This window comes from Staurois parvus, unplaced genomic scaffold, assembly GCF_062004578.1.
Source record: "Staurois parvus isolate SC_StPar_1 unplaced genomic scaffold, SC_StPar_1.0 ptg000886l, whole genome shotgun sequence".
In the NCBI taxonomy this organism is placed as follows: Eukaryota; Metazoa; Chordata; class Amphibia; order Anura; family Ranidae; genus Staurois; species Staurois parvus.
The window spans coordinates 3,903,608-3,929,960 of record NW_028318682.1 but is presented as its reverse complement, the minus strand read 5'-3'; the positions used below and the strand labels follow the sequence as shown (position 1 = coordinate 3,929,960).

At 41.9% G+C, this 26,353-nt stretch overlaps 1 protein-coding gene across 2 annotated transcripts in view; it reads left to right on the top strand.

The window, feature by feature from the left end:
* Nucleotides 1–26,353, top strand: part of ITSN2 (intersectin 2) — a 267,920-nt gene that overhangs the window by 93,121 nt on the left and 148,446 nt on the right. For both annotated transcript variants that reach the window (XM_089656116.1, XM_089656115.1), the window contains exons 4-6: nt 7,777–7,840; nt 14,588–14,751; nt 22,404–22,607. In XM_089656116.1, the coding sequence (XP_089512242.1) occupies nt 7,777–7,840; nt 14,588–14,751; nt 22,404–22,607 (432 nt within the window). The remainder of the gene's footprint in view (nt 1–7,776; nt 7,841–14,587; nt 14,752–22,403; nt 22,608–26,353) is intronic.

The window sequence follows — 26,353 nt, the reverse complement described above, 5'->3', positions numbered from 1 at the left end:
CTGTATCAAATCAGACAGGCCCTTGTACTACTCAGTTGTTGGGAGATCTAAAGATGATTGTACAATCAGATTGTATAGAAAGTTGGTGGAAGATGGTATTGCTTTGAGGGAGGTATGGCCCACAGTGGTGAACACACCCTACCACATCCTCTTCTGTGATGGAACAAGGAAGTAAAGGCTTCTGGGAGATGGCCTACAAGAAGTGAATGCTGAGAAATCATCTACAGGAAGTGGTGGAATCTGAAAATTATTTCTGTTGCTCAACCACCTGCTTTTATCACCCTTTGGCTGCATGTCTGAATGAGTCCGTAGTTTTGATTTGAGTTATCAATGATTAAATCCCTATATTTTTTTTTTCTGCATCCTGTTTAGAGGTTTTAATTTTACTTCCCCTCTTGAAAACACAACAGAAAGTGAAAGGAGATCTTTCCAAAAAAAGAGAAAATCCCTTTTTGTTCTTTCTAAAATATCAAACATGTCATACTTACCTGCTTTTTGCAGTAATTTTTTGCACACAGCAGCCCAGATTGTCTTCTTTTCGGATCCCTTCCTGGTTCTCCTAGCTCCTCCTCCTTGAGCAGTGCCCCCAGGTAAAGCCGCTTGCCCTGGGGGCACCTCTGCATGCTCATCCCCGAATCGCTGCTCTATGGGTCCATAAGACACATAGAGCTGTGGCTCGACCACACTCCCCACCCTCTCCTCATTAGCTCACTGGCTGTGGTTGACAGCAGCAGGAGCCAATGGGCTCCCGTTGCTGCCTCAGCCAATGAGGAAGAAAAGTCCCCAGACAGCAGAGGCTATCAAGAACATCGCTGGATCAGCGGGGGCTTAGGTAAGGATTGGGGCGTCTGGGGGGGGGGGGGGGCGCGCTGCACACAGAAGGTTTTTACCTTCATTAATAGAATGCATGAAGGTAAAAAAAACTGAGCCTTTACAACCACTTTAACTTATAGATTTTCCATCACACTTTGTCCTGATGAACAATGGTCACAATAAAAAAAAGGATGATTCGCCACGATGGGAGCACATACACTCCAACAAAAAAGGTTTACCAAATATAATTGTGTTCTTTTTTTTTTTTTTTTTTTTTTTTTTAACCAATTTTTGGTTCTAGGTGTACTTTAAGGAAAAAGTCTCATTTCTTAGGCAAACATTTACAGTATGTCCAAGATGACGTCTCTTTGATGTTCCAAAGTTATTCAAGTCTCCTTATCTAGAGTTGTAAACTATGTGTCCTTCCAAGATATTGCTCACATATTAAACAAATTCACATACAGTGTTTTTCAGTAGCAAGCAAAGTCCATCTGAACTAAAGATCACACAGAAATACAATCACTGAGCAATATATTAGGAACACTATAAAATGTTAGGTAGGGCCTTCCTTTGCTGTCAAAACATCCTCAATTCTTTGTGGCATGGATTCCAGACTCCACAAACTTTCTTATAAGATTTTGGTCCATGTTGACAGGATTGTATCAGACGATTTCTACGTATATGAGTTATAGTCCTGCTGTGAATCTCCCTTTCAACGACATCCCAAAGTTTTGTTGGATTCAGATGCACACCCCAAAGTTATTTAGTTGGATTCAGATCCACATCCTAAAGTTATTTGGTTGGATCGGATCCACAGCCCAAAGTTATTTAGTTGGGTTCAGATCCACACCCCAAAGTTATTGGGTTCAGATCTACACCCCAAAGTTATTTAGTTTGGGTTCAGATCCACAGCCCAAAGTTATTTAGTTGGGTTCAGATCCACATCCCAAAGTTATTGGGTTCAGATCCACACCCCAAAGTTATTTAGTTGGATTCAGATCCACACCTCAAAGTTATTTAGTTGGATTCAGATCCACATCCCAAAGTTATTTAGTTGGATTCAGATGCACACCCCAAAGTTATTTAGTTGGATTCAGATCCACATCTCAAAGTTATTTAGTTGGATTCAGATCCACATCTCAAAGTTATTTAGTTGGATTCAGATCCGCATCCCAAAGTTATTTAGTTGGGTTCAGATCCACACCCCAAAGTTATTTAGTTGGGTTTAGATCCACATCCCAAAGTTATTGGGTTCAGATCCACACCCCAAAGTTATTTAGTTTGGGTTCAGATCTACACCCCAAAGTTATTTAGTTGGATTCAGATCCACATCTCGGTTATTTAGTTGGATTCAGATCCACATCTCAAAATTATTTAGTTGGATTCAGATCCACATCTCCGTTATTTAGTTGGATTCAGATCCACATCTCAGTTATTTAGTTGGATTCGGATCCACATCCCAAAGTTATTTAGTTGGATTCAGATCCACATCCCAAAGTTATTTAGTTGGATTCAGACCTGGTGATTGGTCTATCTTCAGTGTGCCCCAGCAAAACTCATTCATCGGACCAGGTTGCATTTTTCTAGTCTTTAACTGTCCAATTTTGGAGAGCTTATGCCCACTGCAGCCTAGCCTTTCTGTTCTTGACTGACAGGAGTGGAACCCAACTTGGTCTACTATTGTTGCAGCCCATCCACCTCAAGGTTTGATGTGTTGTGAAATCTGAGATGAATTCTTTTTGCCACATTTGTAAGGAGTGGGTTATCTGAGTTACCGTAACCTTTTGATCAGCTCAAATCAGTCCAGACCATTTTCTTTCTCCCATCATCAAGGTGTTTCCATAGGTAGAAACTGCTGATTTCTTGAGGTTTTTCTTACCATTTTTTGAGTGAACTCTAGAGAGGGTTGTGCATGAAAATCCCAGGAGATATGCGGTTCAATAAATACTGAAGCTCCTGACCTAGATCTACATGATTTTATGTATTTCACTGCTGCCACATGATTGGCAGATTAAATCATTGCATTTCTAAATAATACATTCGGTGTGTGTGTATTACAAAGAGAACAGGCTCAATTGGCAATGGCAACAATAACCGTGCACAAGACAGGGATACCCAGGAATAGTTCAAGCATGTTTATCCTGAACTTTTATTCACCAAGGCAGCAAAAACAAACCGTTTGGTTTGTTAGTCTAGTTCAGTGGTCTCCAAACTGCAGCCCAGGGGCCAGATGTGGCCCTTTGCTTAACTTTACTTGGCCCTTGGGGCACTTTTCTGCCCTCTGTTAAAACGCCCTATCCTCCCAACTGACACCAATGATGGGGCACTATTCGTCCCACTGAGATCAACATTGTGGCACTATTCCTCCCCCTAACACCAAAGATGGGGTATTGTTTATGGGAGTACTGACGTCAATAACTTTTCTACACCCATTAGCCTTTCTTAAGTGTGAAGGACAGTAAACTGGCCCTTTTTGTTTAGAAAATTTGGAGACCCCTGAACTAGTTTATACTTGGGGTCTTTGGCAGCAAAACAAAAGGTGACTGAGCTTCCGTCCTCCCATCTCCCCTCCCCAGCTGCAAAGGCAGCCGGACAGGAATGTACACATTTGCGTTACACCCGGGGCAAAAATTATACCCCCGTAGCATTTGGCCGGCAGTACCACCACCAAATGCCACCCGTTCTAGAGAATGGCATCACAACCAACTTCTAACACAGTTGTCAGAGGTTGAAGAACACTACAGTTCTGTACAGCCTACACACCCTCCCCGTTCCTGGCCTACTGGGGTGTCTGGCTGCTGCCTGTGAAGCCTCCAGCGATCTGTGAGTGACAGCAAGAAACGGGCTGAGATTCCTCTGCCTGTGCAGATCTTTAGAACTCTCTGCAGTCACTGATGATGTGCAGGCACCCTCCTGCACAGTTTAGGTGGTGACGCTTCACAGACAGCAACTAGGCAGCTAAGTATCACAATGAGAAGGTAGTGCCTAGCACAGATGGCCTCCAACACTCCTAAAAGTGTCAGACCGTAAGAACTACTGGACTACTACTGACAAAAGGAATAATGACTTGCTATGGCATCAGCAGTAAGTGCTAATTTCACAAATGTTATGCATGTATGTGAGCAGCCTGAAAATGTCACCTGATTATAGTGTTTCTTTAAACACTAGAGGGAAATTGTTGGTGGAAAACCAATCTGAAGATTTTTGAAAATAAACTGATATCATGTTCACAACCGAAAACTGAACAGTAAGTAGAGTGGAGACAGGTACAGGATATCTCAGATCTATACATTCTATGGAGATTTCTTCATCAGAACATTTCATAAGTTCTGAATACCATTCTGTATGAGTCACTTTGCAAAGAATGTGATGATCCATTATGCAGATTCTTCTTTTCGGGGGCCAAGGTTTAAAAAAAAAAAGAAAAAAAGAAAAATGTGCGGAAAAAGCTCCATTTCCCAGACCAAACGGTTCCTGCTTCCACCTTGACATGACAGCTGGAAGCTGATTGATTACTATCGGCACTTGCTGGCATGCTTTTAATACATAAGCCCCTTTTGTGGTTAAAGCTAAATTCTTGGAAAGTTAAATACATCATTTATATGCATATATATGAAGTGTCTTACCAAGCAAAAGATTTCTAACTTCATTCAGCCAGTTTTGTGGTCCATGCACCCCTTCCAGACAGCATTTGTGTGGATTTTTTTTTTAGCTTGCAGGCTAATTGAAGAAAAGGAGTGAATCTATAACTATATAGTTGTTGGATTTTTGACTGGTGTGTTATGCCTCATTGATGTCTGTATTTATATACCTGTTGATGTTCCTGGTTCTATTATCTCCAGATTGGAGTTTGACATTTCGTACTCCAGAATGTAGGGAATGAAAGCTCCACCTAACCCAATTTACATTGGTTATGGTTGGTAAATGGAGATGGGAAATTCGGTAGGGAGATCTTGCTGCCAAAGTCACCACGGCATATTCTAGAAGCCAGTAGCATCTCACTAGAAGATGAAATAGTTTGGGACAGAGTGACCATTTAAAACGTAATTCAATTTCTGCTGTTTTGGGTGTCAGGTGGTTTTCTTTTTTTACAGCCAGTAAACACCCCAGCATGTTATCCTATGTGTCTATGCACACATAGGCTTTTATCAGCGTTCTTTATCAGCGTTTTCAGGCTAAACCCGTCCCTTCCCCAGAACTACTGCATTTTTGAAGAGGAGTTTTTAAGCTGTAAAAATGCTCTAACGCTGAAAAATACTGCAATACAATGAAAAATGTGGCTATCCAGCGTTGGAGCGTTCTTGAGCCTCATATTTTTGTGGGAGTATATAAAAATACACAGACGTTGAAAAACGCTGAAAAAACGAATGCAGGAGCGCAACAAAACTCATGTTTTTAACACGGCATTCTACAGCTAACACTACCAGGGTTTTTAGAACGTCCAGTTTGCATGAGGCCCAATGAAAATGTATCTTTCCTTTTAAATTGTGGGAACTCGTACGAAGAGCCTTCTGAACATCCCTTTGTTGGATTGGATTGTAACTGTAAAGTCTCCCTTATTTTTGTATAGCACTGGGTAAACTGTTGGCACAATATAAATCATGTATAACAATCATTTACAACTATACAATGTATAACTTCCATATGGTGTTAGTACATAAACACAAAAAAGAAGAGGGATGTTCCAAAAAGAAGGCATGCCCAGAGACATTTTGGCAGAGATTGTCCCACATCACCAATGCCAGAAAACTGTAAGCAAGTTCCCAAGCACATTTACGGGATTTGTGGGTTGCCTTATTTGCTCTAACACAGATTAGAGCTGCAGAAAGACAGCGAGGACCTTAAAGCTGAACTCCACAATAAGCGAATATTGTCTAAATACAACATGCGTATTCTTTAAGTTTGGTGAGCTTTGTGTAATTCTTCCAGATATATGTACAGTAATCCAGTTTGAGACTTTTCTTCTGTGCAGGAGCTTCCTGTAATAAAGACCACTCACTGCTGCGCTCTCGCCTTGTGCAGGGTGGCTGGTCTTGCCTCCGCCCCTCCTGTAGTTTTCTGCATGCAGCCTGTAGAGGGGCTGGACCCCTCCCACAGCTCTGCTCTCTGCACAGGCTATGTACAGCACAGTCATGATGTCACTGCTACTTTTACTACGTCATTTCTGGATTTGCAAAGACCTCAGGTGCACACACTGCATTTATATCCTGTGTGGCTTTCAAGGAATATATGTAAATGAAACTGTTTGTGCCACAGCTCAGCTGTAAAGTTTGGAAAATGACGTTTTTCAGCTAGTAGGGCTCTTCATGGTATTTCTGAAAGGATGGGAATAAAGAGGATGACAATCCTTTCGATGTATAAAATGAACTATTGTATTTTAAAAGTGCACTAAGTTCAGTAAGGGTGAAGTATTCATAATAGGTTGCTGACATTATTTAAATGTTTCTACTTTTGTGCACATACATTAAATTTTTCAGGATGGATGCTAAAAAAAAACAACAATGCATTGTTCTGTTTTCAGTAGTTCTGATAATCCCCTCTCTCACATCCTCCTTGTGACAGGTCATCCTCTCTCCTTCCTTTTTTAGGAGAAGTTATAGAGTTCTCCTATAGACGCATATTGCTGCTGTGCAGAGCAATACAAAGCCATGTGCAGAAGCTGACAGGGGAGAGAGCTGTATTATTTACATACAGGTCTCTTCCCCATCAGTGATACTCAGCGATCGCTGGCGGAGAATCACCGGTCGGGACCCGGTGATCGACAGCCGAGGCCGCCAATGGCGGCGCAGGCATGGCGTGCACGCCCCCGACCTGGAAATGCTAAATCGCATATATATACGTGATTTTGCACAGCCCTACCTCCGTGAAGCAGTATTTCTGCTATAGGGTGGCAGGAAGCAGTTGAACTATAAAGCAGGAATCCTTCCTTTGCTTGCTGATGAGGCTCAGTTTGGTGTCCAGAAACATAATAAAAACACAAGGCATTTTATTAATTTAATTCTGTGAAATATAAGGATGTTTAGGCAGAGGTGCTGACTGGTTGCTTCTGTATAAAATCAGTCCCTTTCCAACCTCTTCATGTGCCCAAGTTTGTGGCACTTGGATTCATCAATAACATCATAAGGAGTCAGGAGCAACTCCTGTTGGAAAGTGGCTTTCTTTTATATTTCTGATGGATTTTAATAAAAGAATATTCAGCCTGGCTGCAGCACTAACAATTAAAGCGTATGTACACCCTAAGAAATATTTTAAAAATATTACCTGTGGTCTGTTAAATATACCTGTGAAGAGTTCACCCTTCCCTACTGTAGCCCAGTGAAAATCATTGGATTATCCCATATGAAAAAGTTATACTGTATGTAGGAACAAAGACATTTTTCTAACATTTGAGACCTATGGTGTAATTCTAATCTCCCAATAGGTTCAGGGTGAAATTCAAAGCCTTAGGCCTCATGCTCACTGGGCCTTTAGCCCTGGTTCATGAGGCTCTGGTGTTTAGATGAGGGGGGCAGACACTGGTGCACTCTTCAGCCCTACTGCCAGCATTTTTTCAGACCTTTGCAGTCAAACTAGCCATACTAAAATTTGTGTTATAAGATGCTGCTTTGACTGCCCATGAGTTGTATGTTGGGAAAGGGCTTTTGGGAGATGTAGTTCTGGGGTGCACCCACATCATTAGGAACTGGCCTTCCAGCAGCTGCCTCTGCAACAATTTTGCAAGCCTGGTAAGTCACGGGGAGTGATGCAAGTGTTTTCTTGCTTCAGGAACAAGGTAAAATAAGAAAAATGATTGCTAGAGCAATCCACTGGGGGTCTGTAGTTGTATAAAAAGGTTATGAAACTTCTGTTTTATTCAATGACTGTTACATTTAAGCTTGAATGGTAAAATATTGTAAAGGTTTACTTAGTGGGTAAGTGGTGTTGTGCACGGTTTCCTCATTTGTCATCTTCTTCCTCTTATAGGGGACCAGGCCAAAAACTTCTTTTTACAATCAGGCCTTCCTCCAGCCGTTCTCGCGGAAATATGGTAAGACATTTTTACTAACTGGACTTTCCTGTATAACAAGTTAGCCACCATGTTTCACCGTGTCTACAAAGTTGAGGGAAAAAAAAATTGAGCCTAACTTCGGCCAAAACTATAAAAAAAAAAAAAAAAATTAACTAAACGAACTTACTATGTAGTTGTCAGAAGAGTGTGGTCACTCTACCAGTTTGTTTTTGTTTTTTTTTGTTTGTTTTTTTCCAACTCTCTTTCTTGAGTTACGCCATTAGGGTTCTTGCACCCTTGGTCAGTGATGGCGAACCTATGGCACGCAGAGCCATCTCAGTGGGCACACCAGGAGGAAGAGAGCAAGAGGAAGAGAACGCGCTCTCCTGCGCACCTCCGGGGGCGCTCACCGGGCGATCTCCGTGATCGCTGTGTCCTGCGGACACAGCTGATCACGTGACATGGTAAAAGGCCAATCACAGCGGCCTTTTACCACGTGATCAGCCGTGTCCAATGACACGCTGATCACCGGGAAATGCAAATGCCGGTTCTCGGCTGCACTTTCCTCACGCTGTCAGATCGTGAGGAAAGTACTGCTGAAAACCGGCAGTTGTCAGAACAGGGATCGGCACCGATCATCAGGGTCACTGATCATCAGTGCCCTGATGATCGGTGCCCACCTGTGCCACACACAAGTTCCGCCCACTTGTGCCCAGCAATGCGCCCACCTGTGCCCAGCAATGCGCCCACCTGTGCCCAGCAGTGCGCCCACCTGTGCCCAGCAGTGCGCCCACCTGTGCCTAGCAATGCACCCACGTGTGCCCAGCAGTGCGCCCACCTGTGCCCAGCAATGCACCCACCTGTGCCCAACAGTGCGCCCACCTGTGCCCAGCAATGCACCCACCAGTGCCCACCTGTGCCGCCCACCTGTGCCCACCAGTGCCCAGCAGTGCTGCCAGTCAGTGCCACCAGTCAGTGCCCAGCGGTTGTGCCAGTCGGTGCCCAGCAGTGATGTCAGTCAGTGCCACCTATCAGTGCTGTCTATCAGTACCCATTATCAGTGTCGCCTATCAGTGCCACCTATCTGTGACACCTCATTAGTGCTGCCCATCAGTGCCACCCATCAATGATGCCCAGCAGTGCCGCCGTTCAGTGCCGTCTGTCAGTGCCTCCAGTTGGTGCTGTCAGTGCCGCTTATCAGTGCCCATCATTTCCTGCATATCAGTGCATCATCAGAGCCTCCTCATCAATGCTCACCAGTGCCGCCTCATCAGTGCTACCTATCTGTGCCGCCTCATCAATGCCCATCAGTGCTGCCTATCAGTGCAGCCTCACCAACGCACATCAAAGAAGAAATATTACCTGTTTGCAAAATTTTAGAATAGAAGCAAAGGAAACCTTTTATGTTTTTTTAATTTTTTGCTCTTTTTTCATTTATAGTGCAAAAAAAAAACACCCAGTGGTGATTAAATACCACCAAAAAAAGCTCTATTTGTGTGAAAAAATGATAAAAATTGCATATGGTTACAGTGTTGCATGACCGCACAATTGTCTTTAAGTGCAACAGCACTGAAAGCTGAAAATTGTCCTGGGCAGGAAGGGGGTAGAAGTGCCCGGTAGGCAAGTGATTAATTCCAGTGTTGGCACTTTGAAATAAAAAAGTTGGTTTTGTGTTGCAGTTTGGGCACTCGGGCTCAAAAAGGTTCGCCATCACTGCCCTAGGTGATTGCTCTGCTCCTCTGAACGGCAGAACTCCTGGCAGGAGAAAAGCTGCTTAAAAAAATATTATTTTATGTATTTCATATGCGTTTAGGTGCTTCAAGCGTTTGAACATGGACAGATCCCATTGGCCAGAGTATTTATTCTGGCCATTGGAGCACATTAATACTTTAACTCACCTAACCACATCTAGCATTTAGGCGCGTTAACGTGTGTTTTGGCACGTTCAACATTTTTTTCTGCTCTTCTGCTCTTCTCTTGAACGCTCTTTTGATGTTTGTTTTGTTTTTTTTTCAGCCTGTAAATGTGCTTCTTCTAATAGGACTGTAAATGCTTATGTGTGCATGGACACGTATAATTACATAGAGGTACTTTTACAGGCTGAAAAAAAACACCACCAAACTCCTGTAAAAGGGGTGTTTTTTTTTTTTTTTAAAGCTCAATGTGTTTGAGGCCCTAAAATCATTATACAACCAGAATAGTTTGTTTTATATAGAATATGCAATCGGGAAACCCTAATCACTGGAATAGGTGTCCCCATTGGAATATTACCACTCCTTTCCCATTCTAATGACAGCTGTAAAAGTTTGATTTCCCATTACCTTCCTCCATTCAGCTTTGCCCAAAAGGTGCCTGTGCAAAAATAATGGTTTGGCCTTCCCATACAACGAACTGCCCAAGTACAAGCATTTCTTCAATGTGCATCGATATATGCAGGTGAAGCATGTAGTCTGTGTGTTACCCTGAACTTTCTCAGGGTCATAATGTTTAATTGAGGTTACAGAGAACCCCTTCCTCACTACCAATCCAAATGGAGTCAAGAAGAAATAGAAAAGGCTTGGTGCACATTTTACTGCTGGTCTTGCAGTGAGAGACAGAAGTGCCCAATGCCCAACACGACCTGGATAGTATAAACCAATAGAGTTAGGACATCATGAAGAATGCCTCTGCTTCTCAACTGCAATATTTTGAACATTCTCCAGGTCCAAGGGAACCTAATATTGAAAGTGCCAACATCCAGCATAAATGGGCCCTTAAGTCTCAAAGGTTGCACAGTCTGAGCTGCAAGCATTTACCAGCTGCTGAAGGAGATTGAGATTTTTAGTACACAATCATCCAGCTGCCAAGTCCCGCTCAAGTCCTCCAACTCTTCATCCTTTTCTTCAGTCCTTATGTATAGAACAGGCTAACACATAGGCTTTTGAGTTCACTTTTTAGAATAAAATATTCTGTTTTGATTTTAATATTTCAATATGTTGCTCTCCAAGTCTTTGATTTAACCATTATACGGCTTACCCAAGGCTTCCTGTGGAAGCCCCACAGTGTATGGAAGCAGCTTACACATTACTCCATATTGGGATAACAGTAGTATTGTGAAAATACCCATCATAGGTACTGAGTAAAAAACACCTAGGGTCCCAGCACCGTTCATTTCCACCCTTCCTGTTACTTGTATAGGAGCTATCTTTTTTTTTTTTTTGTAAATGAAAAAAAGAAACACTGATCCTTGGATCTTACCCCTCGATTCCTTGAGGTATAGCCAACTAGTGCTCAGTTCAGCTTCCCAACATCTTACCAAAACCGAAATCTTGCTTTTGAGTTGACTGGCCTTTTAAGGGAGCATGAAACCTAAATTACAACTTAATTTGTATAAAGGAGCAAGTAATAAGATCTACATGTATATGCCAGAATTTCAGGGGCTTTTCATCATTCTGATGTGCTGGGAAAAGAAGCTGCAATTCTCTTGGGCTCGGCTGTATTGAAACTTTACTCTTTAGTCTTATTATTAATATGCATTTTTCACTCAGCAGACACTGGCGATCGCATTGATATTTGATTTATTGCATGTTTAATTCATGAATGTTCTTACATGTATCACGTTCATTATTTATATTGGTGTTTGTGGAATTAGTTCTGTTCTGCTGATAGTACTGTGCTTTTCACATTTTTACTGTAAATGTTTGTTGAGCCCCCATTTTTCATTTCACTTTGTAGTTGAGTAATATCTCCATAAAGTGAATCATACATGTTAAATAATTACATAATCTGCGTTTCCCATTTAGTTTTGTAAAGTAGCTAATGTGTATAAAATGCATTTTCGTTTGCAAAGAACTTGGCTCAACGTAATGCCTGTAGCAGCTCTGGCTTGGCATTCAGATAATGCCACAATGTAGGGACAGTACAATTCAGCAGAGTTCCTGGTTGGGTCTTCCTCCCCAACTGATTTGCAGTCAGTGTACTTAAAGCAGAACTTTATCCATAACTTGATAAAATATTAATTTCTTTAGCAAGGAATATACATTCCACATTAATAAATCTGCCACCAAAATGAGTGTGTGCTGTAAATTGGCTCCAGCATTGTGCCTGTTTCTTCTTGCTGGAGGTTGCTATTTTGCTGAAGCCCAGAGCCCCTGAGCAGCAGTAAATCTTTAGGCTGCCAGCAGATCAGCCTCTACATTTTTGGCACAGTGCCAAAAATTAGAGAGCAACTGAGCGGGTAAGACAGTGTTTTTCTGTTTTTAAACAGTATAGAGCAGCCTTTCTCAACGGTTTCAACACAGGGGTTTCAACACAGAGGAACCCTTGACATAGCTTTCCAGTCTCAGGGAACCTCTGCTAAAAGTTACTATAGTTACAACTATCATTAGTGTGATGGCCACTGGGAAGAATGCTTCTTACAGATGGCTAAACAGACCAACGGTGCCAGTGGGAACTTATCTGAAATGCAGGATTTTCTCATTGCTCAAGAAACCCCTAGCAACTTCTGGAGGAGCCCTAGCTTTCTATGGAACCCTGGTTGAGAAACTCTGGTGTAGGCCATTATTTTTATTGTTTCAATTAGTTATACCTTTAAAAAGGGCTAGCCTGAAGTGATCTAGCAGGACTTTCTGACTGGAGTTCCTCTTTAAGGAGCAAAGGATATTGACTTTTCAGTCTTACAACCCTTGTGCCACTTTCTTTTTTTATAGTGACCTTAATCCGAATGGGAATGTTCCCATTTATTTTTCTATTGTCATACTGAGTTTGGTATATTTCTATAGTGTGGACATGTTGTGCACACTTCCATTTACATTAGTCCTTGGCCCATAGGAGTCTCCAGTCATTTATACATACATATACACTCGCTATATGGTCAATTATGCATGGAATCCAGTCCTAGCATGTTTTTGGATTGTTGGAGGAAGTGGGAACAGTCAGATTGTTCACATTAGAAGCAAGACCATACATTCTGCATGCACTTAAGTGTTCTTAAAGAGGACCTGGCCTATAAAAGCTGTATTCAAAAATATAAGTAGAGCACAAAGGACTAGTCACCAGTGTTGCCTGTCGTCTCTCTGCAGCTGAACTTTTTTACCAATAGTGACATGCCATGGGTGTAATTTCCTAAACTGGAGAGTGCAAAATTTGGTGCAACCAATCCGCTTTCAGGTTTTATTGCCAAAGCTTATTTGAACAAGCCGAAGTTGGAAGCTGATTGGCTACCATGCACAGCTGCACCAGATTCGGAGTGCTTCAGTATTCGTAAAACTCCCAGTGCCTTGTTATGCACTGTCTTTTGTCCATCTTGGTGAAGGCAGGGGCTTTGTGTCCTTAATGTCATAGCTGCCCCTCTGATGACTGGTGGAAGAATACTAAAACAGCATCTTGAAAGATAGAGGAAGCACAGATCCACAGAAGAAACTTTCATTCCATCTTCCACTTCATCAAGTGAGTAGCACAGTAGTGACATCACAAAATCTCATGGGACGAGTGGTCCTAAGGGTGACAGTGATTTAGATCAGCGGTAGGCAACCTTTCAGAGGTTGAGATCTACCTGGACAACATGGAGGAAATCAAAGATCCCCAAGGAAAGGGGTGGGGATGGGGTGACTGCCTTTAAAAAAAAAATAAAAAATTTAAGCACCCACCCCCACTAATGTCTTTTGCTCCCCTTCACATCATCCCCCTCACAGTAGTGACCTCTGCCCCTCCATACAGTAGTGTCCTGTGCCCACCCTCTAAAAGCATTTTGTTCCATCCCCCACTATAGTGACCCCTGCCCCCCAATGCGATGTCCTCTGTCCCCTACACACCCCTCCTCTCAATGTAGTGTCCTCTGTCCCCTTTACACCACCTCCCCTCCTCAATGTAGTGTCCTCTGCCTCCCATAGCAGTTTTCTTTGTTCCCTTTACACCCCCCCTCCCCCCAATGCTATGTCCTCTGTCCCCTACACACACACACCCAACCTCAATACAATGTCCTCTGTCCCTTTCACCCCTTCCCCCAATGTAGTGTCCTCTGTCCCCTTTACACATCCCCACTGTAGTGTCCTCTGCCCCCCGTGTGATGTCCTCTGTCCCCTGCACACACCCCTCCCCCTACTGTAGTGTTCTATGATCCCCTTTACACTAGACTGTAGGTAACACTCTCCTACCTTACACTGGTGTATAGCAGAGTGGGAAGAGTCGCAGTACTGGATAGAGGGCAGTGGCGGGAGCTGCCAGATTTCACTTTTTACATGAACAAGCTGGTGATTGGTTGCTAGGACCTCCTGGCAGCCAATCACCTGCTGACTAATGTAAAAAGTTAACCCCAGCAGCTTCCACCCTTTATCCAGTATTGTGACTCTTCCCGCTCTCTGCTTTGCTGTGAAGAGGAGAACAGCGAAGGCTGGGGGAAGGACTGCATGCAGGGCTGTGTTCTTGATTGACCCATTAGCTGCCCTTGGTCAATGGTTTGATCGCAGTTGACGGCTTGTCGACCCCCAGTTTAGATGATCTTACACTGCAGATTTACAGTTTACTGTTATGCTACAGAATAGGAGTGCCTGACTGTCTGCAAGTAAGCTGCTATTTTTCAAAAGTAATTCAAGACAATAGTTACTTTTTTTTAAATTGCACTCTTTGACTCCATTAACTTTTTGAAATGTACACTGAGACCAAAAGTGCTGCAGCGCCATAGTGCTTAACCAGAATAGGCAATTGTACAGTGAAATGAGTGTACCACAATCAGGCTCAAGCTAATGATTACTGTCATTTTATAGTTTCCATGCCGTATTAGTAATCACTTTTTTTTTTCTCTCACAGGGCCCTGTCCGACCTCAACAAAGATGGCAAGATGGACCAGCTGGAGTTTTCCATCGCTATGAAACTCATCAAACTCAAGCTGCAGGGACAGAATTTGCCAATGATCCTTCCAACTGTTATGAAGCAGCCACCTGTCTTCTCGCCACTAATGTCCTCCCGCTATGGTATGTCTTTCTAATTATGCTGTGTAAACTGTCCTCCTCTCCATCTGATTCCAAAGTTAAAGTGGAACTAAACTGTAAGCACCACAAACCGAAAATGCTATTTAATTCATATTTAATATCCAAAGCAAACTCCTCCATCCATTCATGTCTCCATGCTTTATTTTGTTGAGAAGTAACTTTAAAAAAACATACCCCTGTCATTTCTAGCCACTGCCATCTTGAGTAGGGGCAGATGATTCATGTAGCTTTCACTTCCTGGAATCCATCTCTCCTTAGCTCATGTATGCAGGCAGGAGGGTGTGCTTAATTGGGAAAGTCCCTTCTCCCAGAAGAAAGAAAAAAAAAATGCACATGAGCATTCATGGGATATGACATCATTTTGGCCTAAGCCAGATGCCCGGAAGCAACTGAAGAAAAAAAAAAAAAAAAGTTTAAAACAAGTAAAATTAATATACCTAACTATATTACTAGTTTAGCATCATAAGCATTAAGGCCCGATTCACACCTCTGTGTTTCTTAGTGCATTTTGCAGAAACTCACTACAGTCCATTTAACATGGTTTTCTTATGGGACACGTTTTTCAGCCACTGGATCTTTGCAAAGGGTCAGGAACCTTTTTAAACACACCAGGGTACGTATTTGGTTCAATAGACTTCAATGTACACGAGGCAGAAGCGCATGTAGTGCATTTTTTATGCGTTGTTAAAATGCTGTGGTATTTAAACGATGCTCAATTGGTGCTGAGGGGCCCAAAGTCAGCCAAGAAAATATCCCCCACACGATCACACCACCACCAGTCTGAACCGTTGGTACAAAGCAGGATGTATCCATGCTTTCATGTTGTTAATGACAAATTCTGACCCTACCGTCTGAATGTCGCAGCTGAAATTGAGAGTCCTCAGACCAGGCAACATTTTTCCAATCTTTTACTGTCCAATTTCGGTGAGGCTGTGCGATTTGTAGCCTCCACTTACTGTTCTTAGCTGACAGGAGTGGCACCTGGTGTGACCTTCTGCTGCTGTAGCCCATCTGCTTCAAGGTTCGATGTGTTGTGCGTTCAGAGATGATATTCTGCATAACTTGGTTGTAACGAATGGCTAATTGAGTTACTGTTGCCTTTCTATCATCTCAAACCAGTCTGCCCATTCTCCTCTGACATCAACAAGGCATTTTCGTCAACACAACTGACGCTCACTGGATATTTTCTCTTTTTCGCACCATTCCTTGTAAACTCTAGAGATGGTTGTGCGAGAAAATCCCTGTAGATCAGCAATTTTTTTAAATACTCAGACTAGTCAGTCTGGCACCAACAATCATGCCACATTCAAAGTCACATAAATCCCCATTCTTATGCTCAGTTTAAACTTCAGCAAGTTGTCTTCACTACGTCTAGATGCCTAAATGCATTTAGTTGCTACCATGTGATTAGCAATTTGTGTTACCAAGCAATTGAACCTAATAAAGGGGCCTTTGAGTGTATATTTGCTACACAGGAAATTATGAAAATTAGACACCTTTCATACGAAGGGTCTGATCAAGTCCTCTTGTCAGTTTTCAGGCAGACCTGATCGGGCCCTCCATTCATCCCTATGGACCAGCAAGTGTAAAAAAACAAACAAAAAAAAACGGAAGGGAGATTCATCCCCCTCCGTCTGGGTGACAACAATACACTTTTATGATAACAAAAATCCCACAATATATACCCCAATTTCTTTGTAAAATATGAAAGATGATGTTACAGCGAGCAAATAGATGCCCAACATGTCATGCTTTAAAATTGCGCACGCTCATGGAGTGGCATCAAACTACGGTACTTAAAAATCTCCATGGGTGACATTTTAAAAGTTTCTACAGGTTACCAGTGTAAAGTTACAGAGGAAGTCTAGTGCTAGAATTATTGCTCTTGCTCTGACGTTCGTGGCGATACCTCACATGTGGGGTTTGAACACCACTTACATATGTGGGTGTGGCCTACATATGTGTTCTCCACTATATGGGGGGGGGCACCTAAAAATTTTTATTTATTTTTTACACTGTCCCTTTTAATAACAATTCCGTGACATTGCTCCAGTCCTCCAAGGGCATAAAGATGAGCGGAGGCCATCTTTCCTCCACTTATCTCTATACCCAGCGCTTGGATCGTTCGGTGGTTTCTCAAGTAGGGATGAGAACTACTGAGCGGCAGCGAGGTGTCGGGGTTATTTTCAGTGCCTGTATTGGTGCTTCTTTTCATATCGGCCAATGGCCAATAGTAGGGGTGTTTTCGGCCGGAATGTTTCGGTCACCGAAATTTCAGATATTTATATTGTATTTCCGCTGGTGGCTCGCTTCTGCTGTGAGCACTCATGCCAGAAGCCGATTTGCGAGTACTGACGACGGCGCGGCAGGGACAAAGTACAGAGCTCTGTCTATGTAAAAAGGCAGAGCTCTGTTTTAACATGTGGGGAGTGGAAGATCGTGTGAAGCTGGGAATACAATCTTTCGGGTCCCTTAATACCTGTGCTACCTAGTGTACATAAATTACATAGCTAGGCACAGACTTAGCCCTTTTGATTGCCCTGGATGTTAACTCCTTCCCAGTGTTAGTACAGTGATCAGTGCATATTTTATAGCACTGATCACTGTATTAGTCACTGGTCACCACAGAGTGTCAGTGTAAAAAATGTCTGCCACAATATTGCAGTCCCACTATAGTTGCTGATTGCCACCATTACTAGTGTAAAAAAAATTTAAAATACCAGAATATATACCTCCATTTGTAGACCGTATAGTGTTTGCGCAAACTAATCAATAGACGCTTATTGGGATTTATTTTCCCTAAAAATATGTTGCAAAGTACATTTTGGCCTACCTTTTTATGAAGAAATTAATTTTTTTTTTTCAATGTTATTGGATGTGTTTATAGCAGAAAATTAAAAAAAAGTTTTGTTTTTTTTTCAAAATTGTCAGTCTTTTTTTGTTTATAATGCAAAAAGTAAAAAATACAGTGGTGATCAACAACCAGCAAACGAAAGCTCTATTTGCGGGAAAACAAGGACATAAATTTAATTTGGGTGCAGCATGCAATTGTCAGTTAAAGTAACGCAGTGCCGTATTGCAAACAAATGGCCTGGTCAGGAAGGGGGTTAAATCTTCCGGAGGTCAAGTGGTTAAAAATCAACTTTGCAATCTGCAGCCACCAATGATAGCCAGTTTTGGGCTTATTTTGGTTTGTTGATTTTAATCCTATTGGTAAAAGATTTATAATTTGTATGGCTTGATGTATGGTCAGTGATTCGTTTGAGGAAGTTTTTATAGCTTGACAACAGAACTGGGTGACAAGCCTAACGTCTTAGAGGAATTCCTGTGTGAGTAAATGTTACCAGTGAAGTGTTTTGAAATGATGTGGTCTTGTTCTTGCTTAGTCTTGTTTTAGGTCCAGTACGTCAGTTCATAACTCTTTTTGACTGGTCTTTGTCTTGGAAACCTAAAGAAGAACTCTGGGATAGGCAAAAAAAAATCACCCATTAGTACACCCCCTACACAAAACACTAAACAGTTTATACAATTTTGAAAATTCACATAATTGAGGAGAAAAGTCTACTTCAATTTTCATGACCTCATCTATGTAATTCAAAAGATACCAGCATCTGCCCTGCCAAGGAGGAGGTATAACAGCAGGGATTACATCATATCCTCTCTTCTGTCTCTGCAGTAAAAGGAAACTACAGTTCCCATCAACCAGGGACTTTTGGTGAATGTGGGCAGGTACACTTGGCCTGTGCATGTTGAATGTGTCAGTGAGTCTCAGTCCACCCACCACAGGAAGTGGGGTAGAATTAGATCTCTGCTTCCTGGATAGAGAACTACAGAAGGGATGTGCCAATACCAGTGGCTGGGGGAATAGGAGGCATAGCAGCCACTAGTCTTACAAACAGTAAACCAAAGAGAATTAACGATTTGATAATGAATAGGCTATTTCAGAGCAACTACTGAGTGAACCAGAAGATGGATGACACATTCAGTGAAGGTAGGAAATCAGCAACAAGTACATGTAAAGAGTTGTGCTTTAAATCTTTTGCTAATTAAAAAATAGTTTCCCATTGTGCATGATTCTATGTCCCATTCTACAGCTGAACCCTTCCAGCTTATGGGTGGACAGGCAGCAAAACACAGTAGCACTTTATTGCTGATGGTGATGAGAGTTTAAATCCCAACAACAAAGGAACAAAAGAAAAACTTGCTGCCCATTTGGCTTTTAGAAAGACTCCAACCACTAGATGACGTAGATAATACAGATTATATCCTTATGTGTAAACCAATGTCTTTTATTTACTAGAATATACATTACAAATGGCAGTTTTTTTGCATTGTTATATTTTTTTGAGAACAACATAATTTATATTGGTTCAATGGTCTTTTAGCAAAAAATAAAAAATGACATCACTGGTGGGGCACAATCGGTGCTATTCCCTCATTGATATCAACAATGCAGCACTGTTTCTTTCCTCGACCCCAAGGATGGGGTATTATTCCTCCTCCCACTTACCATAGGTGCTAGGCTATTTTTGTTTCTTTTTTTTATTCCTACTTTTACTACTACTACCTGGAGTATTTTGATCCCTTCATTAGACCCTTTACAGAGAGTTCTGTCATGATAGTTTAAGTTTTTGGGGTTGTATTTGATATGAGCAAAGAGAGAGCACACAAATGTATTAATAGTAATGACCGGTACAGATAACAAATATTAGAAAATATAACAAGGATACTTAACTAAAGATGCCTGCTATTACACAGCAAGGCACACAGGTGATCGGACACATGCACGATTGCAGTCTCTGTTAGAGACTGAGCTCTTACCAGTTTAGCTGTGTATTATACTGGACTTGAATGTAGGGAAATTACCAATCGTAAAGAAGAAAGTGGGCTTAGCCACATCCTGGTCAGTTAACGACATTCCTTTGGTATGATATCAGCTAAGGTAACCATTCTTATGTTCTTATATGGCCTTTTAACCAGGACTTGCAGGCTTATAAATAATGTGAATCACTAATGAATTCTAAGGAAATATAAAAAATGCACTTTCCCCATAAACAATGGTTTTCCCTTTTCTGAGAATGTTTTTGTTGTGCTAAGGGTGATCATAGTCATAGGAGGGCTATTGGCATGCAGGCACCATCATACCACCTGTGAGTGCCCCAGCATTCCATGGCTAGGAATGTTTATCTTAGCCAAATATTCTTTTCTGCACCTTTTGGATGTTTTTGTACCATACCCAGACAGATCCTTGGCAAGCGGGGTCAGTGATCTTCCACAAGGTATGATGTGAAAATTGGCTGGATTAGGTCTCGCACACCTTTACAGCCATAACCGCAAAATTGGATTGCAAAGATCTTTTCTAGTTGTGATATATAAGCTTGTTTATTATGCAGCATCCCTCACACACATGCGACTTTGGGTACTATCCTACTTGTAATAGTCAACTCTGAACTGCAGAATGCATATTTCAGCAGTTACTGGTTGGATTTAAGTTCTGTTCCCAACTTGCTACTTTGGCATTCTTTGTCTACGGCTGTCTGGACCTTCCTGTGTCCAAAACCCCTTTTTTTTTCTATTGGAGAGTTTTAATATTTGTAAAGCTGAGCAGTTGGACAATCTTTCTTTATACAAACACACAGTTGACCACTGATCATTTACAATATTTAATCAATTTAATCATGATTATAATTAAAATGTTAGTTCGCCTTTACCCAAAAACTGCCTGTGCAGGTAAAGGGTGAATGTAGATTAAAAAAAACAAGCTGTGCAGCTCTGACTAAAATTATATAATGTTTTTATTATAGGTGTAGGCATTTACATATCTCCCATAGCCTGACTGAAAACCCCCCAGAGATGGTATTATCACATCTTTCCTTTTTGCTGACACTCCCAGCTATTACTGCTCACTCTCACCAAATACGATTTTGGCCAGGCTACACGATTGGCCTTCACTATAGCAAGGACAATATTTAAAGGTTTAGTTCACCTTTACAGAAAAAGTGTGAAGTTGAACTAACTCCGTACCCCCTCCTTACTTCCTGGTCCCCACTATACCTACCTCCAGTGATGCTGAGCTGTCAGGGCCAACTCACCATTTTTGGGTTTGAAATCCCTGCTCTTCTCTTCCTTCCTATACCTACCTCCAGTGATGCTGAGCTGTCAGGGCTCCCTCAGCCAACTCACCATTTTTGGGTTTGAAATCCCTGCTCTTCTCCTCCTTCCTATACCTACCTCCAGCGATGCTGAGCTTCTCCTTCTTTTCTGTGCAGAGCTTCCAGGACGGGCCAGATTGATTCCAATTGGTCAGTGCCGTCACAATGAATTGATCTGGTCCATCCTGGAGACATGCACAAAATAGGAGAAGAATGGGGATTAGAAATCCCTGGACTGCTGGACCTGCTGTGTGGGGAAATGACAGCTTGCCTTCGCCGGAGGTTAAACATGGGGTGACCTATGGGGGGGGGGAGGGGGTGCACAGTGTTCACTTTTTTATATTTTATTTTACACTCACATTTTTTCTGTAAAGGTGAAAAAACACTTTAAAGTGGTTGTAAGCTGATCCCGCTAGACGGGGTTAAACAAAAACTTAATTGGATAAAGATAAACGATAAACTTACAAGCATTGTCAATAATGATGTCTCTAGATTTGAGGTGACGTGGCAACCGTGGATCAGTTATATTTCTATATCTTAAAAGTACTGCAGTTGACCCTCCCTATCTCCTCTCCCCCTTTGGTATTCCCCCCCCCCCTCCCCTTTTTTTTTTTTTTTTTTTTTGTCATTTTGTTTTGTTCTCTTTCTTCTTAATTCCTTTTTCTCTTCTCTTGAATTGTTTGTATACTTTTGGTGCATTTCTGTTGCATTATCTGGGTTCATTGATTAATGGTCAGTTTGCTACGTGGTTGAGATGGTGTTCTTTTTACATATCACCAATGTCTAATAATGTTTTTCTTTCATATGCTTAACTGTTCTATGAATATGATTGTGCACTCCATTTCGCCATGTAGGTGGCAATTGCTGCTATATTTTTGTATTCTACTGTATACCAATTTTTCAATAAAAATATTGAAGTATAAAGTGGTTGTAAGCCCTTGCCTATATACAGTGAAGTGACAAGTCTACAAATCGCTCTACACAAGTTGTACCTATTTATCGGCTGCCATTTGTCCTTATAAAATTCAGAGATGAAAAGGATTTTTCACAGACTCCCAAAGCAGGGAGTGGGGAGCTGCAGTTACACACTGTACACGAGCTCTGAGAGATGATTGGAGGGAAGGGGGACCCTTGACCCTCTGGTTGACTCATCTATGGGCTGCTGAGCTCCTAAACTTCCCCATGTCCTAATCCACTGAGTGAAAATACAAGCAAAAACGTTTTTAGTTTTTAAATAACCCAGAAAGTTTTCTTTTTTCAGGCTTTTTTCACTGTCTGTGTCTCCATTGCTACTCTATCACCTTCTGTGTGGTCATTAGGACATATTGCCTTAAAAAAAACCAATGTGTTTGTACTTTGTTTTGTGTGCATCTATTGCTATACATACATTGCAGCTGTAGGCAGTAGAAGTGTATGTAGCATACGCAATACAAGCTAATTCTTGGGAAGAATACAATCCATTGTTTTGTGTTTTTTGTTTAGGAATGGGGAGTATGCCAAACTTGTCCATGCCACCATCTATGCCCCCGCTGTTACCCCTTGCACCCACCACTTCGCTGACCTCAATGAGCTCTCTGCCACCCTTGCCTATGTCTAGTCCCTTGGTGCCTTCTGTCGGCTCATCATCAACATTGCCAAATGGAACATCCAGTCTCTTGTCATCCTTCCCTATGCCTTTGTCTTCAAGTAAGTGTTTCCTCTCCATGGTTTTCTGTTGTAAAAGATCCAGTCTTCTGCAGCTCATTTACATCTTATTCTATGGAAACATTCATTTATCAGCATCTGGTTGATGTAATGGGCTAAATGCTGAACTTACAAGATACATTGTGAAAATGCAGGTAATGCCTTTTATTGATGGTGACACATGTCCTGGCTCTGTGTGGTTCCCTGTGTTTATGTATGTCTCAGGGTATATGTAACCACTTTGTTGGTGAGTATGCTTGTTCTGTCATTGGCGCTAGAGGGAATATGTTTAATTTCACTAGTAGGTTTGGGGGCATATTTATAAAGCTGTTTACGAGGGGCGTTCAAGTCAAACCGTGACTTTTATTGTACAGGTATAAAAAGGGATGCTAGTGTGGCAGTACTACGCACAGTAAGTGGCAAGTGTGTCCTATTACTGATAGGTAGTGCACATGTTGCAGGCCAGTCCAGAGACTGCTAATCAAGATGGCAGACAACAGTGTTAGTGCGTGCATGGGACAGCGTGTGGTGATGGTTTCTTGTGAATGAAGGCGTAAAACCGGCGGATATCTACAGAAGACTTCAAGCACAGTACAGTGATGAGACGTCCACTGCAGTAAGACATGTGAATGGTGTAAACGTTTCAAATATGTCCGTACGTCTATCAGTGACAATCCTGGCTGTGGTGGTTCCCAGCCCACAGCAGTCATTTCTGTGAACATTCAGCGCATGGAGCGCCTGAACCTAGATAATCAACACATAACCTGTTGTGAAATTGCACAAGGGACGAATCTTTCTGTGGGAATGATGAACACAATGATGATGAAGTGAGCAGGCTGTCCTAGAATGGTTCAGGCGTACTTACAAAACTTTCTATGCTGAAGCTTTCCAGGCGTTAGTTAAACGCTGGGATATATGTATAAATGTAGCAGGGGGAAAAACAAATACAGTTTCCACTCCTTGAAACTTCTTCTTTTATTATATCAACTCAAAAGTCCTGGTTTGACTTGAACACCCCTCGTATGTGACAATTCTCAAAGATTCACTGCATGTGACTCAATCATGCAACAGGAGGATTCGCCTTTATTGAATGTTTTGTCAATGCCGCATTCACTGCTTTATAAATATACCCCTTTGTGTCTACATATTGAACTCTGGCTATTCTGGGATAAGACTATGGTACACAAAAAAAGAATAAAGAAAATTATTCTATTTTATTTATACTTTAAATCAGTTTTAGACATTAATCAAAGCCATTCAGTAGGATGCTAATGTTTTTCAGCAAACACTTCAGCTGTGTTTAAATCAGAGACTTTACCTAAAACACCAGGAATTTAGCCATTTTGTAATATCTGCTGGCATACTATGAGTCCAAAGAGGTGCATGCCACTTTGTGGGCTTATCTTTTCAACCCCTTCACACCTAAGGGTAAAACAAATCCTAATGCCTAATACCATTTTCAACTTTGACATGTGTTAGTAAATCTGTACATGTCATCAAAACTACTTTGTACGTCCAGGTGAATTGTTTTTTTTTTTTTTTTTTTCAGAACAAATTGGGCTTTCATTTGGTGGTAAATGGTAGCCGATATCTCCCTGATTTTTTTTTTCTTTTTTGATTATCAAAGGAAAACTGGCCCAAAATAGTAAAAAAATATATTTATTATTTTTAAATAATTATTTTACACACTTGTTTTTTATTTTTTTATTTTTTTTTCTCTCTGAAAGGACAGATAGAGATACGATGTTTCTCTTTTCTCCATTAAGAGAGAGAAAACACACGGGTGGGCTTCACGGTGACTGATCACTGTGATAGCCAATCAGAGACTATCACAGCGATCAGATAACCTGGATTCAGGAGTTCCGGGTCCTGATCATTAGTTCGGGACCTGGGGCTCACGATGAGACCCCGGTCTCTGTGCTGGGAGCGCGCCACATGGCACAAAGGGAGATAAGCAAATATGCGGCCCCACGGCATAAAGCCCAGTGCAGTGAAGCTGCCTGTTTGTGTGTGGTCAGTGTCAAGTGGTTATTTATGTCTGAGAGTTTTGTAGGAGCTGAGAACAGCTATTTGTAGCTGAGACCATAAGGTCCAGCGTCTGAGTGCCTTTTCTTGGTAAAAATAAAGATTGTTAAAGGTTATTCTATGAGGTATCATGCCCTTTGTTGGACTTAACCCCCAGTAATCCAGAATATTGTACAAAGTGGCTGAATTTCTAGAGTTCAGCTTTAAAGTGGCATCCCATTACAAAATATGTGCTGCAGCTCATTATGTTTTTTTAGTCCCCCTGCAGAGTCCCACAAATAGAAATTCATTCTACCAATTTAGTCATCTAATGCGGCTTCTTGTGATTAAGTGGCAACAATGCTACACTGCTGAGTTCAGAGTAGAATTGTCACTTTAATGCAGGGGTCTCCAAACTGTGGCCCGTGGATCGGAAGTAGCCCTTTGCTAGCCCGTATCTGGCCCTTGTGGCACTATTGCTCCCAATGATATGAGGCACTATTTCTCCCACTAACACCAGCAATGGGTCACTATTCTTTCCACTGAGACCAATGACGATGTGCTTTACCTCCCACTGATACCAATGATGGGGCACTATTCCTTCTACTGATACCAATGATGGAGCACTATTCCTCCCACTGATATCAATGATGGGGCACTATTCCTCCCACTGATACCAATGATGGCGCACTATTCCTCCCACTGATACCAATGATGGGGCACTATTCCTCCCACTAATACCAATGATGGGGCACTATTCCTCCCACTGACACCAATGATGGGGCACTATTCCTCCCACTGATACCAATGATGGGGCACAATTCCTCCCACTAATACAATGATGGGGCACTATTCCTCCCACTGATACCAATGATGGGGCACAATTCCTCCCACTAATACAAATGATGGGGCACTATTCCTCCCACTGATACCAATGATGGGGCACTATTCCTCCCATTGATACCAATAATGGGGCACTATTCCTTCCACTAATACCAATGATGGGGAACTATTCCTCCAACTGATACCAATGATGGGGCATTAATCTTCCTCCTACTGACCCCCAACCCTGAGGCCACATACATTCTCGCTGATGCTGGGCCCGGGACATTTTCTTCCCCAGCTAGCCACAATCCAGCCCCCCTAAAGTCCGAAGGACAATAAACTGGCCCATTGTTTGAAAAGTTTGGAGACCCCTGCTCTACTGTATTCTGTGCTTTATTGCACTACAGTTGGGGTGTGGCTTTTAGCATTTTCACTGCAAATTAACAAGTCAGCACCTGGACATACTTAGATCTGCCCACTGCATTCTGGATTTGACAGAGCTTGTATCTGTTGTGAGCTGCAGTGTCTGGGATGGGGAGCATGTGGGGCACAGAGGAAGATTTGGCTCAGTCAGGGAAGGTGAAGTTGTCTGTTTACTTTGAGGCTTGTACATCACATAGTAATTGGATTTGCACTTATTCAGACAATCATGCAGAAGCCTTAAAATGTAGATTTATGCACTAGAGTACAGCCAGTTTTCATACAACACTTAAAATAATAAGTGCGGTTATGCTTGAATAATGCTAATTTCCACTCCCTCTTCTTATGTTGCCAATCAGATGCAGACCCCATAGGTAGGTTTTATGTTGTGGTTTAGAGCAATGTCTTTTTAGTACTTTAATACATTGGCCTTTTGCTTTAGAGAAACGGCAAGCAGCTTGCAATGTTTGTGTTTGGAGATATCTCTCTTGCACTACAAA